The 16,329-nt window shown below is 31.2% G+C and overlaps 1 protein-coding gene across 1 annotated transcript; it reads left to right on the top strand.

Moving 5' to 3' along the window:
• Nucleotides 1-12,720: 12,720 nt before the first annotated feature.
• Nucleotides 12,721-13,880, top strand: LOC123271984. Its single transcript, XM_044738577.1, has one exon. The coding sequence runs from the start codon at nucleotides 12,969-12,971 to the stop codon at nucleotides 13,878-13,880; it is 912 nt and encodes a 303-aa protein (XP_044594512.1). The 5' UTR covers nucleotides 12,721-12,968.
• Nucleotides 13,881-16,329: the final 2,449 nt, after the last annotated feature.

The raw sequence follows: 16,329 nt of genomic DNA, 5'->3' as shown, positions 1-16,329 counted from the left end.
GATTTGTTATACTTCTATTGGAAAGATAAAAAAGCAGCACTGGAAATTTTAATCTCTCACTTTTTACAATAGTAATATCGTATTTTTTTTTGTCGAATTTAATATTATAATTATTTGGTGAAATAATTACGAAATTACGATAGTAAATTATAAAATTTCGTGAATAAATAGTAAATTTTCTTCTAAAATGTTTGGGAATTAGTAGTAATGAAAGTATAGTCCAGCTTTATAATAGTTGTATCAAAATAATTGTAATTCAAAAATTTTTTTGAATTTGTGAATGTTTATTATCACAAAGATAATTTTCACTTAGATAAAATAGAAAAAAAAAATTTTTTTAACTTTACGATTTGGGGTAAAATTCCCTATTTGCATAAACTCTTGAATCATATGTATTTTCTAAACCAGCTTGACGAGCTGAGTAAGGAAATGGAAAAATTATTAAAAAGTTCCATCATGAGGACAAATACAATAGTTAAATTGCTTGACCTTGACGCGTCGGAAGTAAAGTACTACCTCAACCGCTTAACGTTATGAAGCGTGCAATCTTATGAAATCTACTAAAAACAAATATGTTTCATAACTGTGTCTTGGCTTCATAACTCGATAGCTCCTACATGCTCCAAATTTAGAAGAAATCTTCTATATGTCATGTAGAAATGATCTAGGAACGAATTTCATGACAGCTCAACCTCATACGGGCTTGCAGGGTGGATGTTAACAGTGTAAAATTTTGATTTCCAAACTATACTATTCTAAGAATGATGAGTGTGATAATATCACTCTCATACTTAATGAAATAAACTTGAACAACTATAGTATAACCCAAAAAGTTATTTTTATATAATATAAATTTCAAATTGGATATTACTTAGAATTCAGATATTTTCTTTTTATATACCAAAAATTATGAAATAGTTTTAGAAAATCAACAAAGTCAAAACTGATCACAGCTCTGTTAAACAATATTATTACTTTTATAAGCAATTCTAGTGTATACCGTGACAGTAGTGCAATATCATATTGTGCAGAGCAATATAATATAAAATTTTTTTTTGTTCAAGTAAATATTGAACCCTATGAATCTACCAGATCATGAATATAGGCAAACCATTCTATATAATGTTGCATGATCCTTTTCTCTAAAGTTTTCACACGTAACAAGAGAGCTTTCCTTAGGGAGTGATACATCAAGTGGACAACATATCTTAGTGGGCAAAAGAACAACTGTATTGGGACCTATCATGTTTGGAAATACATTTTTGTTAGTCACAAAATTATACGAATGTATGAAGCAAATACTTAAAGCAAGATTTTTATGTGAAAATTTTTTAAAAAAGTCTTAACTTTATCCTTATTATTTATTAAAATATTTTAGTATTTATGTACAAACGTTATTATAGTTAGGAAAAAATAAGTTGCTTTTTCATTTACAAGATATTTTTTTTTTATTTATAATAATAAATACGGATCAATATGAATGTGTGGTCAGAAATATGCAAGAGATAGAAGAAAGCAGTAGACTAATCCATCAAAACTGTCTATCAGTTTCATTAACATGTCTCTAAAGCACATAATACTCATCTATCTATAACATCATTCAAATGAGAGTTTCAGTTATCTCACATTTAAATCAACACTCTTAACACCTAAAAGATAGCACACATCTGTAATTGAATTGTTTCACGATTTGACTATTTACTTTCTGTCAAAAAAAGCTGATTTTTGTAAACCTAGAAAATATTGTTCAGTTAGACTTTTATAAGTTAAATTATTGACAGACGTCGAGATTTTGAATTTGGTGAAAGCGATTCTAACAATTTTGTAAGAAATGTTTATAGAAAAAACAATTCTATTTTTCAATTTTGATGAGAAAACACGTTATTAAGATGTTTGTCATTTTTCTATAAACATTTTTTAGGCCAGAATATTTTACTGGCATCAAGATAGCCTTTTCTGTGTACAAATAGGTGGATAAATAGACTAACAAAAATTAAAAAAAAATTAGGAAAATGGTTGAGCCTGAAGGCCATCCCTGCAACTTCCCGCTACTTTCGTAATTAAGCGCTCAAAATTTCACTTATTACGTTTTTGAGCTCTTCGAGCTCAAAAGTCTGGTAGAAGTTTAGTGGAACACTATTTTTTGAATTTTCAAACCGCAATAACTTTTAAATGAATGAACCGATTTTCACACGGTTGGCAGCATTTGACGCGGTTTTTCAAATTCTATGATATATTTTCAAACACGAAATGATCAGACCGGAAGTTTCGGTGTAATTCGAAAAATAGTTTGGAAAATCCAAAAGTGCACGCCTCATAATCTCATTTTTCACAATAAAATTGATTAAAATAAAAGATAAAAAGCAAAATAATAAAAAACAGAAAACTCTGCTATGGTTTAGTGGCGCCATGACTTTAAGGTGACGAAAAAAAATACTATAATAAAATGTATAGATAGATATACAAAAAAATCCACAGTCATATATTAGTTTTTTATAAATAATAATTTAACGACAGTGAGTTGAACGCTTATAGTAACTAAGAAAATCCTTCGTGTGTTACTTTAGATAATAAAAAAAAATTATTCCGGTACGATAATTTTTTCGACCAATTTCCCTGCCACATACACCCATCCATACACGGACGTCCAGAAAAAATTATGTTTAATGTTATTATTTACTATGTTAAACAAAAAAATTTTTATTGAAATATATTTTATGTGTGCCTGAAAAATTATTTGACTTGATACAAAAGTACTCATATTAACCTGTAAGTGCGATATAAATAACAAAAAATCAATTTCAGTTACGAGAAAACTGATTTTTTTGAAATGTCGAGAGTAGAGCACAACCTCAACACTTCGCTTATGAGGCGTGCAAAACACTTTTTTTCGTCAACGATAACTCACGAACGAATCAACCGATTTTGATCGGCTTGGTGGTGATCGACGTGGTTTTTCAATGTTAAGAGCTGATTAGTTTTTGAAATTGATCGGTCAGCCGTTTAAAAGTTATTAAAAAGAAACCACATTTGAAAAAATTTTTTTTGTAGTCTTTTTGAGATTTCTCAAAATCTAACTGTTAGAATCGGTCCAAATTGTTTTCAAAATCTAAGTTTGGTCAAGCTCTTTCGAATGGCACCAATCGCGATCAAATCGGTCAAGCCGTTCAAAAGTTATAAGAGGTTTACACACACACACACACACACACACACACACACACACACACACACACACACACACACACACACACACACACATACAAACACCATTGCGGGAATAGTCAAGGAAGCTTCCTAGGATCTCGAAACGTCGAGATTCGATGAAAACCCGATTTTCGTAAAATGGGGTGAAAACCAATAACTTCCCGATTTTTGAAAATCTTCGATTTTCTTAGCGGGAAGTTAAAAATATACTATTGCAACCAGTAAATATAAAACGGATATTCACGATAAAGTATAGTCAAAAGATTATATTTTCACACACAAACTTAGGCTCAACTTCCCCCCAAGATCTGTCTGAAGTAGCATGCATTTTGTATTGATTTAAACCTTTTTCTTTATTCACGGCCGAAAGCACGTACTTGCTACTTCTGTTGGGAATCAGAAAGACCGACATTTATGCTTTGGTAGGGGCGCGCATGCGCGCTGCTCTAGTGCGCTGGAAGAAACTAGTTGTGCACTGAATTGATGTACGAGGCAGCGAAAAAAAAGTATTCACCAGAGCTGACGCGGTTTATTGTGCACTCAGGCCTAACCTTAAAATTGCTTTTGTGGGTTCTTATGTCGTTGTGTGTTGAAATTTATAATCTAAAAAATTATATCGAGTGAAAAATAATAAAAATTTTTAAAAATGAATGCGTTATCATCATCAAAAGGAAATTTTAAGGAATTTCGATACGGAAGCTAATCTAATTATAAGAACAGATACGTTACCTAAGAAGTCTGCAGATAAATATTTACACAGAAAGAAAGGTTCACTTGAACCAAGAAAATATTTTTCTTCCTAATTATTTTCTTGACACAAGAAATTTCACTTATTCTAACAAAATTAATTCCCTTGCTTCAAGAAATACGTGTCTTGATCCAAGACAATTTATTTAAATCAAGAAAATTTTCTTGTTTTGAGAAAATTTCTCTCTTGTTCCAAAAAATTAAGTTCTTGACAGAAGTAAATTTTCTTGTCTTGAGAAAATTTTTCTTTTGCTCCAAAAAATTAAATATCTTAATAATAAATTTTCATTAATATTTTTATTGACGAACATGTCAAATGGGAAGATCAAATAATATTGAATCATTTTTTTTCATTCATTATTAATAATTTTTATAATTCTTATAGTTCATGTACTGGTAATAGTTGTGATGAAAAAGAAAATATGCAATAATTAATTAAAAATAGTTGACAAATTACTCGAAATAATTAAAATTCTGATAAAATTAATGATTTCAATGTATTTGAGTAATCAAAAATTAATGAAAATAAGACTATTCAATTGAATTAATTTAATTTTAAAAAGTTACTATTATTTTTGTCTATTTAGATGAAGTCGATGCCCGCCCCCGACCAGCCGCACTCGCTTCGCTCGTGCCGCAAATGTCGGGCGGGCATCGACAACATACTAAGAACATTTAACTGTAACGTTAATTGATTTGTAAGTCAGCGTACTTTCGGCCAAAAATAAAGAAAAATAGTATACACCACATGGGCAGAAAGTTTGAGAGCCCTGAACTGCGCGCCATGATGCCCTCGGCTTCGCCTCGGGCATCATGGCGCACAGTGCAGGAATCTCAAACTTTCTGCCCTTGTAGTGTAATATACTATATCTATCTTCAAAATGTCCACGCCCTTACAATCGCATGCCTCTCCAAATCAAATCATTAGGGCCCTATACACATAAATACGGCCAATATGCACAGTTCAAGTCAGAATATTTATGTAATAGAATAAAATATTTTTAACTTCCCGCTAAGAAAATCGAAGATTTTCAAAAATCGGGAAGTTATTGTTTCCACCCCGTTTTGCAAAAATCGAGTTTTCATCAGATCTCGACGTTTGAAGGTCACAGGAAGCTTCCCTGACTATCCCCACGAGGTTGTCACTAGGTGTGCGTGTGTGTGTGTGTGTGTGTGTGTGTGTGTGTTTTTTTTTTTTTTCCCTTGGGGGGGGAATCCTTTTTACGGATTCTAGGCGTAGCTGTTTGGCCTGGATATGTGGCGACTCGACGCAGCGTCATACTAAAACTCGACGCTAACGCCCCTACCCACTAAACCCTAAACCCCTTTCCTCTTTCCTCTAATCCCTCATGGAAACCGCCGTTAGGCATTACTTCGTGGGGGGAGGATATAGCGACTGCTCTTCCTTCTGGTAACTAGGTATTATTTTACCTTTCTTCTAGTTGTTGTCATTTGCTCTTTTTCTTTCGATGGAACACAAGTCTATAAGGACTTCTGTTGCAAACGTGTTTGCGGCGTTCCAGGCAGCCTCTGATGACAGCATTACTTCTACTATTGTCTCTGGTTGGATTTTCTTCTTCAGGATCATCTCCAGCTCATCGCGCTGTGGGTAAAATCGTGGGCACTCAAAGAAAACGTGCTCCGCGTCTTCATTGATTCCTGGGCAGGACGGGCACTCCGGTGAATCATCATGCTTGAAGCGGTGAAGATACGTCCGAAAACATCCATGTCCTGACATGTGTGTGTGTGTGTGTGTGTGTGTGTGTGTGTGTGTGTGTGTGTGTGTGTGTGTGTGTGTGTGTGTGTGTGTGTGTGTGTGTGTGTGTGTGTGTGTGTGTGTGTGTGTGTGTGTGTGTGTGTGTGTGTGTGACTATGTGACTCACTTATAACTTTTGAACGACTGAACCGATCGGAACGTACCAAACGGCATTCTAAAGAGTTCCCTCAAACTTAGATTTCTTGAGAATTTGAACCGATTCGGACCGATAGATTTTGAGAAATTTTGAAAAATCTCAAAAAAATAAGAAAAAAATCATTTTTGAAAGTGGTTTTTTTGGAATAACTTTTAACCGGCTTTATCGATCAACTCTAAAAACTAATCCGCCCTTAAGCTTGAAAAACCACATCGATTGCCGCTAATCCGGTCAATTCGTTCGAGAGATATCGTGAACGAAAGAAAACCGAAAAAAGTGTTTTTTTGACATAACTTCGACATTTCTTCTCGGATCGTTTTTGACAAAATGAAATAATTTTTAGAGCTTAAAAAACCGCGTCGATCGCCGTCAAAAACGTAAAAATCGGTTGATTAGTTCGAGAGATATCCTCGATAAAATATTTGGAAACAAGTGTTTTTTTAACATAACTCCGCCCTTTTTTGGAATAACTTTTAAATGGCTGCACTTATCAATTTCAAAAACTAATCAGCTATTAGCATAAAAAAAAATTACGTCGATCGCCGTCAAGCCGGTCAAAATTGGTCAACTTGTTCAAGAGATATCATGAACGAAAGAAAACCGAAAAAAGTGTTTTTTTGGAATTACTCAAAATTTCCTCGTTTTATCAATTCAAACTTCAAGATTCTTCATGAAACTAAAAAAATTGCGTCAAATGCTGCCAACTGCGTGAAAATCGGTTGATTCATTCAAAAGTTAGTGCGGTTTGAAAATTAAAAAAATATTGTTCTATGAAACTTCTATCAGACTTTTAAGCTCGAAGAGCTCAAAGCATCGAAAAGCTATCTTTTTAAGCTCGAAGAGCTTAAAATAACACATAAATTGTATTTTTGGGCTCGGAGAGCTCAAAAACATCATTAGTGCAATTTTAAGCACCTAGGTATGGAATTAGCGGGAAGTTGCACGGATGGCCTTCAGGGTCTACCGTTTTTCTAATTTTTTTTATTTTCTATAAATTTAGGACTATTTTATTCATAAATAAATAATAATTTGAGTCAGTCCGTCAAATTTTTTCTTAATTTATTGATGAGTATTTTGTACATACCCGAATTTCATCTTAATTGAAAGCATGGTTTATGGTTAATTAGTTATAATTATGATAAATCAAAACTTAAAAAAAAACAACAAATTTATATATCAATACTAATATTATATTTGATGCTCTAAAATTATTTAAATTTTCCAGACAATTTCTGACAAAAAGTTTGACTTAATGGTCAACGTTAGTTTCGAAATATATTTAGTAACTTTATAGTTTAGACATATAGTAAAATAGATATTTGTATTACTTTTTTCTATTGATAGTGAAAGAAGTTACTTTTACTACAACTGACTCTTACAATGGAAATATCTTCCCGCCTCTTTTTCTGTGGCCAAGGTAAACCTATATATATTATGAATACTAGTAGAAAAAATTTTCTAAGAATTTATTTTTGAGGTAAAATTCCCTATGGAATTAAAAAAAGAGAAGAATCAATTGAATCTCCAAAGAATTTTTAATGTATCAGTTAAAAATATATACTTTTTCTGAAAATAGACTTGTCTTACCCATGCATTCTTGTGATTTGACAGTAGATGCATACAATAGCGTTAGAAAATTTTCATAATATAACATTTTATATATTATTTATCAGTAGCCTACTATTGTTTGTGCTGAAAATTATCGTTTTAAGCTGCTCATCTTAGTTTAGATTCGTTTTTCTTAAGTTAAAACCTAAAATTAAATAAAAATAAAATCGTTTAAGTGATGTAAAACAAATTTAAAATAAAAATCTTCATTACAACGGAAGTTGGAATAAACTAAAATCATTCAAAATGTCCGATTATTTCTATTTTTTCTGTAACGAAAAAAAAAAAAAAAAGGAGATTATTTAATTTACTTTGTGAAATGCATCTGAAAGCTCGTTAAATAAGCTTTAATTTGAGCACCATATCATATGTGTAATCCAAAAGTTATGTCCTATTCCGCTATGCCAATTATAAAATTTGCTATTGCATTCGTTTTATAAAATTTTTATTTTATTTTTCTCATTAGAAAACTTTTATTGTAATGATTACAATAAAAATCATACGTTAAATTCAATTGTTATTTCGATTGATAAGTAATAAAATTAAATCTACCTCCATTTCGGCTGCCGAATGGTCTTTTTAACTTCCCGCTAAGAAAATCGAAGATTTTCAAAAATCGGGAAGTTATTATTTTCACCACGTTTTACGGAAATCGAGTTTTCATCGAATCTCGACGTTTCGAGGTCCTATAAAGCTTCCCTGACTATTCCCGCGATGGTGTCTGTATGTGTGTGTGTGTGTGTGTGTGTGTGTGTGTGTGTGTGTGTGTGTGTGTGTGTGTGTGTGTGTGTGTGTGTGTGTGTGTGTGTGTGTGTGTGCGTGTGTGGGTGCGCGCGCGCGCGTGTGTGTGTGTGTGTGTGTGTGTAAACCTCTTATAACTTTTGAACGGCTTGACCGATTTGATCGTGGTTGGTGCCATTCAAAAGGGTTTGACCAAACTTAAATTTTGTATAAACTTTGGAACGATTTGGACAAGTAGATTTTGAGAAATCGCAAAAAAACTACAAAAAAAAAATTTTTTTAAAAGTTGTTTTTTTGGAATAACTTTTAAATGGCTTTACCGATTAATTCCAAAAACTAATCAGCTCTTTAAATAAAAAAACCTCGTCGATCGCCGCCAGTCCGGTCAAAATCGGTCGATTCGTTCGTGAGTTATCGTTGACGAAATAAAACCGAAAAAAGTGTTTTTTCGAAATTACTCCGAAATTTTCCGTTCTATCAATTTAAACTTGAAAATACTTCATGAAGCTTAAAAAATTGCGTTGAATGCCACCAACTACGTGTAAATCGGTTCATTCATTCAAAAGTTATTGCGATTTCAAAATTCAAAAAATAGTGTGTTATCAAACTTTTGAGCTCGAAGAGCTCAAAAGCATACAAAAGCTATTTTTTTGAGCATGGAGAGCTCAAAATAACACACAAATTGTATTTATGAGCTCGAAGAGCTCAAAAACGTGATAAGTGCAATTTCAAGCGTTTAGGTATAGAATTGGCGGGAAGTTGCAGGGATGGCCTTCAGGGTCATTTCCTAATTTTTTTTTTAGCAGTTTACCAAAAATCCAATTTTCAATCATTTCAATGGGTTCTTGTTCATTCCATGCATTTAGACTTCTAGGTTAAAATGCCGTTTTAACTCGAAGAATGGGCCGTCAACTGGGTAAACCCCCTTCAACATGAAAACAGAGACTAAAACTGATTTGATGGACCTCAAATTAGGACTTTATTTAATGACCTCAATTTTGTTGAAAAAATTAGCGAAATGAAGAGAGCAGCTTGGATAAGTTCTAAAAATGATTCACAGAATTTTTTGGGAAATATTAACAGCGAGAGTTACGAGTCTTTAATTCAAGAGCTGCTGACAAACTACAAAAATTTGGGTTGTTTGATGAATCTTAAATTACACTATATGCATTCTCACCTGGACCACTTTCCTGAAAATCTTGGAGACAATAGCGAAGAACAAGGAAAACGATTTCATCAAGACATAAGTGATATGAAGGGTAGGTATCGGGGAAATTAGAATGTCAACATGATGGCAGATTTTTGCTGAATGCTAAAAAGAGAAATACTAGAAGAAAACAGAAAACGTAAGAGGAACCCACTGCGTAGGTCATTTGAAGATCAAAGAGTTCGATACCATCGAAGGACAGTCTGAAATTCGAAAATACGGTTTTGTACCTTCTCTTTAAATGCTGTTTTTTTTACAGATTTTAAAATTTTGTCAATTTTTCAATTCTAAGATCATATTCCATCCATGAAAATACACCCAAATCATTAACAATCGTGTTTAATAGATTTTATCCCTTATTTATAAATGCAATTTTCCCAATTTTTTTGGTTTTTTGAAATGTTGAAATTTTGAAACCTTAATGGGACAAAAAAACTTCAGATTCAAATTCAGTGGAACAAAATAAAAAAAAATCATACTCAATCTGAATCCAAAAAATTTTTTTTATCTTGATAATTTCGATTTTTCATGATTTGTTGCAATTTTTTTGGGTTTTTCGCAAATTTCTCAAATTTTGAATTCAAATGTGAAGGGATTTGAACCTAATCCGTCTGCGTGGAAGTCTCGAGCGGTGTCGCGAGCGCTTCTAACTGATCTGAGTGTAATGTTCTTAGTTTAATCATTTCAATGTTCAACAATCAATTTCTCTCAGCATAATTGAGTTAACTTGATTGTTGTTACAAATTTTTCTATTAATTTCATAATTGAACAATTTCTGAATTTTAATAATAAAAAATAACTTCCCAGTTTTTCAAAACTTTTCATTTTTTAAGCAAGAAGTTAAAAATTAATTAAAAATAAATGATTTATTAGTAAATAAATATATATTTTTATATTTTTATATTTTTATTTATATTCATAAATCTATTTATAAGTAAATAAATCATTTATTAAAAATCGTTGGTTTCTTGCTAAAATATTTTATTTTTTTTTTAATACAAATGACTAAAAGAAATAGGTTTAACTGATTGGGTAATGTAAAAATTTATCGAAAAAGTCCGCCAAAAAAATATTCATTAACTTATTAAATCTATTTTAGTGAATTTATTTTAGTAAAAACAAATGTTGATTTAATCTTAATAAAGCTTGTTGAATAATAAAAATTAATAATGATCAATGTAATAATTATAAAAAAAAAAAACATTTTTAATAATTTAAATTGTTGTTTTCTCCTAAAAAAATCTTTTAAGATATTTTTTAAAAATTAATTTACTAATTTTTAGTACATGTTAGTTTATAATTTGGTTAAACGTTAAATTAAGAAAAATTGAAAACAATGATACAACATAGTAATGACTAATACGTACTAATTGTTTTCAAGTGTAATAAAGAATTAGCCAGAGTATCGGCCAAAAGCAATGGCTGATAATCAAATCACACACCATTATACACGGAAAAAAAGTGGCTTTAAAATTTCATCAGGTGATACAATTTTTGTATCACCTGTGAAGTCAACAGAGGTGATGCTAAATTTACGCCACCCGGTGATACAATTTTTGTATCTAATGTATTTTAAACGGGACTAACTTGACGGTAATATTCGTACCCTCAAACCTTGAAATAAATTTTTCAAGACAATATTTTTTTAGCATTGAACATACAAAGTCATCGGTCATGTTATTTTCATGTTTTTTTTTTTTTATAACAAATTCTTAATAAATAAAAAAATACATACGACACAAAACATCAACAACAAATATAAACTATACGATATTCAGGCGCATGCGTGTAGCGCACTCTAATTTACTTCACTGTGATGTGGAATCTATATCACGGTGATACAATATTTGTATCACCTTAAACCAAAACTAACGCCACTCGTACAATCGTATTTTTACATCATTAGTGATGCAATTTTTAAATCATCTTTTTTTTCCGTGTATTATAATAAGTATCGCGCGGTAGCCGACTGGCTTACCTAGACTGGGCCAGTACAAAACGCCAATGCTTGACCGAACATTAAGAGCCGATGGTTTACCAAGGCTATAGGCCGATACAAAACGCCGATACTTGGCCGAGCATTAGTAGCCGTGCCTTGACTAATGAACGGAAAATATTGAGCATCGGCAACTTTGTATGGGACATCGTAAAAATTCGAATATTTATTACTTTTATATATAGGTATTTTTACGATGTAACGTAGTAACTTTTAAAATGTAAAATTATCGAAGTGACCGTATTGAAAGTCTGATGGATTACGATGTGACAATTGTAATTTTTCCTACAACTTTTTTTCCGTATTATTTGGTAGTATCTTCCATACTCTCTTAAAACGAATCAGTGGAATTTCACTGTTTCACAGCTATAAGTATACCAAGTGGTATACTTATAACTGTGAAATAGTGAATATACCACTAATTTCTAGTGATTTTCACTGTTTCAGATTTAGAGAGTACGTTTACTCTTCCCTGGTGCAGTAGCGAGTTGTGTTCATCCATAAGCCATTCCACTTAGTCCATATATTATATGTGATCACAAAACCGCCCTCATTTATAACAAGTTGTGTATTGGAAACTCAAAGAGCACATTGACTTATAAGTACGTAATATTTTCTAGCACATAATTTGAACTCCAAATTTTGAAATAATGGAAAATTTTCGGGTTGCAGGACTATATAAGACAACCGTTATCGAAATTCTTTCTATACACAAACCAATTCTTGCAACAAAAAATTTTTGTCGATTTTACTAAAAAATTTATGATGTGTCAGTATATTTGTGATTGTATTGTTAGATCTATGAAAGACCAAAAACTATTTTCATAAAATCTAATTACATTTATTCTGAGCTTCAATATAATCAGTGGTTTCTTCTACTTGCTTCGAATTTTGACAAATGTTTCTATCAACTGAAAAGTTCTAAAAACGTTTTTTATTTATATGCTACTAACGTTGTACGATAAAGTGTCAACCGACGAATGAAAGATATAAAGAAATGAAATTAATATAAACGTTCTATCCATCACGAACACATTGAATGGAGAAACATGTAGCATTCTCTCATTGGTTGTTAACGCCCACTAATGATCACGTGATGGTGACCAAGACACGCCTCACGTTGTTGATTCATGCAGGCAAACGAGGGCCTTACCGTAGAGAACAAGAATAAAATGTACGGTATCTATCAAGAGTAAGAGGAGGATAAAATATAGAGATTTTATAGTTGAGAGGTGTTCGCTATACACCCGTCCTCATGAGTGTTTTCACCTGCGTTAGGCTACAGTATACGTCAGGGGCTGGCACTGAACGGTCACAATCAGTTATTTTAGTTTACACGGATATTTTGATTCGGCATCAATGATTATTTGTCCTTTTAAAGTGATATAAAAATGCGAATAAACTTAGTAAAAATGTGCTTTTGAAAGTGAATATTATTAAATTGTTTTTATTACTAAAACAATCATGATATGGCTTATAATTTTGAGAACCTTCTTACTACTATTATAGAAGACGGTAAAAAAAGCATTGATGACTTTATTTCGATATAAGAATGATCAGAATGGATTTAGGCATGTATGGGACTTACAATAGCAAGCCCGATTCTTTCTATGGTTTTCAAAATACTTTTCATCTTTTAACAGCTGCAGATGATAATGTTCGGATAATAGAACCGTCAGAATTAACCAATCACCATAATTACTCACAATCAGCCATTGTGCCATACACATCATCTTCTGATGGCTTTTTGAATCCAGAATCAGTTTCAACTTCCGAAACTTTTTCTCAGATATACTATCCGTCACCTTCGAGTGTTATGCCTGATGAAAGTACAAGCATCATATCTTCTGAAAATGGTCTCAGTTATACAAATCTTGATTGTATGAATTACTCAAATAGTCAACATCATCAACCAGATATGTTAAATCACAGTGATTCGTTTCATCCAATCTACAATACAACAGAAAATTTTAGTCCAAAAGATACCCAACAAAGTTCGTCTAAAGTTCATCAACAAACTATTACGATTCAACTTCCTCTTAATACTAAACCTGATTATGAATCACTTTATCACTCTCAATCTAGTCAATCTTATAATTTTGATAGTGAATATCAAATAAGCTCTTCAAATAATTCAAACTTTGATTATCACCTTTCGCAAGAGAAGACACTGCGGTTCAGCACTCAAGTTTCCACTGTGCTCAAGGAAAATGAATGTTCAGTGCAACTCGCAGGACATGGAAAAGATAAAAATTCGGATCTTAAAATATTTTGTACAACTCAACATACTTTGAATGAAAATCATAACGAAGTTTTCTATCAATATCCTAACCGAACTCAAGATCGTTTTTTTTGTAGACCTCAACAACAATCAACTCATGTACCGACATACAAGTGGATGCAAGTTAAAAGAAATATTACCAAATCGATTGGTATGTATGTTGTATTTTGTTATTGTTGGTAATATGTGAAAATTTACATAAAAAAAGACCACTCGGCAGCCGAAATTTGATTTTTGATAAAATAATATTAATAATAATAATATATGAATTAATCCATTTATTAAAAAAATAATTCAATAGCAAATTTAAAACTATTTAGAACTGATTTTTTTCGAAAAATTATCTTGTAAAGTAAAAAGTTTCTCGAATATTTATCAAACAATTTTGAAGATAATAAGATTTTATTTATCAACTAGCCGTTGATATTTGAATTTTTTGGGATGTTTTAAAAGTTACTAAAACAATATAGCATATTTTCGACGGATGAAAATGTTGACATACATTTTAAAGCTTTCTAGTTTACTCGGAGTTATTTTAGATCATTCTAGAATTTTCTAAATCACTCTCATTCAATCAGAATATGTATGTAGATTTTAAAACTTCCCAGATCATTTTAGAACTTCCCAGATCATTTTAGAACTTCCCAGATCATTCTAGAATTTATAAGAACATTCTCATTCGAACAGAATCTAAACGTAGATTTTGGAACTTCCCATATCATTTAAAAACTTTCCAGATCATTCTAGAATTTTCTAGAACATTCTCGATCGATTAGAACTTTGGTATACATATTAAAGCTTTCTAGATCATTCCAGAAATTTCTAGAACAATCCAGGCCATTTTAGATCAATGATAGTTTCATATTTTCGAAGTTAACATGTTTTGACCCCCGTATCTTTTACATCCTTATAATTATCGACTTGCAACCACCATAGTGCACGATGGGAGCCTTTTATCTATTGCCACAAAAAAAAAACGATTCGTCTGCGATGCGTAGGGACACACCTCCAATTATATATATATATATATATATATATATATATATATATATATATATATATATATATATATATATATATATATATATATATATATATATATATATATAGGGTGTGCCAAAAAAATCAGATATTTTTTGTTTTACTTTCCGCTCAAAATATCGTAGAAGATGTCGAAACAAAAGGCCTGTCCAAAGGAGAGTTCTTAATTTTAATTTTAAGAGGTCCTCTATCGATTCTGAAGTTTTTCCCGTTTAAATAACACGGGAAAAAATTTTTTTTTTTCATTTTTACTGCCGCAACGTCTGAAGATTTCATTTTTTCAGAAAACAAACTATTAGACCTCATTTGGGATTAAATTTTGAACAAAAAATTTCATTGGGTCATATTGCTACCATCGAAGCCTGACTTTTTATAAAGCTTTACAGTATCAATTTTCCCCAAATTTCGTGTTTTTCGTAATTTTTAGCTAAACTATCCAAGATAGAACAAAACGTCAAATGACAATTTTGTAGTCCATTTAACGCACTACAAAAAACATTTGAATAAATTTTTTGTATCATTAATATTTTCAAAGTTACAGACCAACAAAATCCTATTTTTCTAATTTTTAGCTTTGTTCAAGTGAACCATCGATAAAAATACAAAAAATTTGGTTCTTATTTTTTAGTACATCAAATTTGCTACAAAATTGTAATAGCTCAGAGTAACAAGCCTGATAAGTCATATTTTCATAATTTTTCAACTATATTTTCTAAATTATTGACGATAAATGACAAATTTCAATTAAAAATTTAAAGTATATTTAATTCTCTAAAAAGTTAGCCTAGATTGATTTTTTACATTATAACTTGCTTAATAAGTCAACAAATATTATTGTTATTTATTTCGTTTTTGGTCTATTGAGGTTATTTAACCAATCCTCAAGACAACCCTGATTAAGTAAACATATTGAAAATGATTTGACACATTCCACTCCCACAAGATATATTATTAAAAATAAGAAAATTGAATGATTAACAAGTATTCGATATAATCAAACATCAAATTCTTTCTAGTACTTTGTAATCCTTTTCTGTTTCAAACGATCTTCTATTTTTCGAACTGAAAAACACGCTAAATTCTATATTGAGTTAGAAAAGCGTTTTAATGTTCCAACAATAAAATTTTTGAAGGCTTTTAATCATAATCTACAGCAGAAAGTTTTAGGGATAGTCTGCAGCATCAACTAAAATTTCGGATAAATGGTTAAGGATTAAATACACAGTATAAAAAACAAATTCGAGGAGCAACTTGTTTCAACAGAATGCATAAGAATAAGAAAAGGTATTTTTGAAAAATTGAGCCCTTATTGAAGTAATTTACTACAAGTAAATAATTGTTGTTTATAAAACTATATTTAGATTCACACTAATAAATCGGATAATGCCGGCATAAATTACAAGTTTTCTATATAAGAACCAGATCTATTATATTTCCAGACATTTGAACGTATTTGGTTTGTAACTTAGTAATGTAGTAACTCTTAGTAACGTTAGGAAATTTTTTCCTATGCTCTTCGACAACTTGCAATAAATATTGCCTTTGTTCTTCACTCCTGGTCAAACAGTTGTTGTACTCCTGAATTAATGCC

The sequence above is a fragment of the Cotesia glomerata genome, linkage group LG1, assembly GCF_020080835.1.
Source record: "Cotesia glomerata isolate CgM1 linkage group LG1, MPM_Cglom_v2.3, whole genome shotgun sequence".
In the NCBI taxonomy this organism is placed as follows: Eukaryota; Metazoa; Arthropoda; class Insecta; order Hymenoptera; family Braconidae; genus Cotesia; species Cotesia glomerata.
This window is presented reverse-complemented; position numbering and strand designations above follow the sequence as displayed.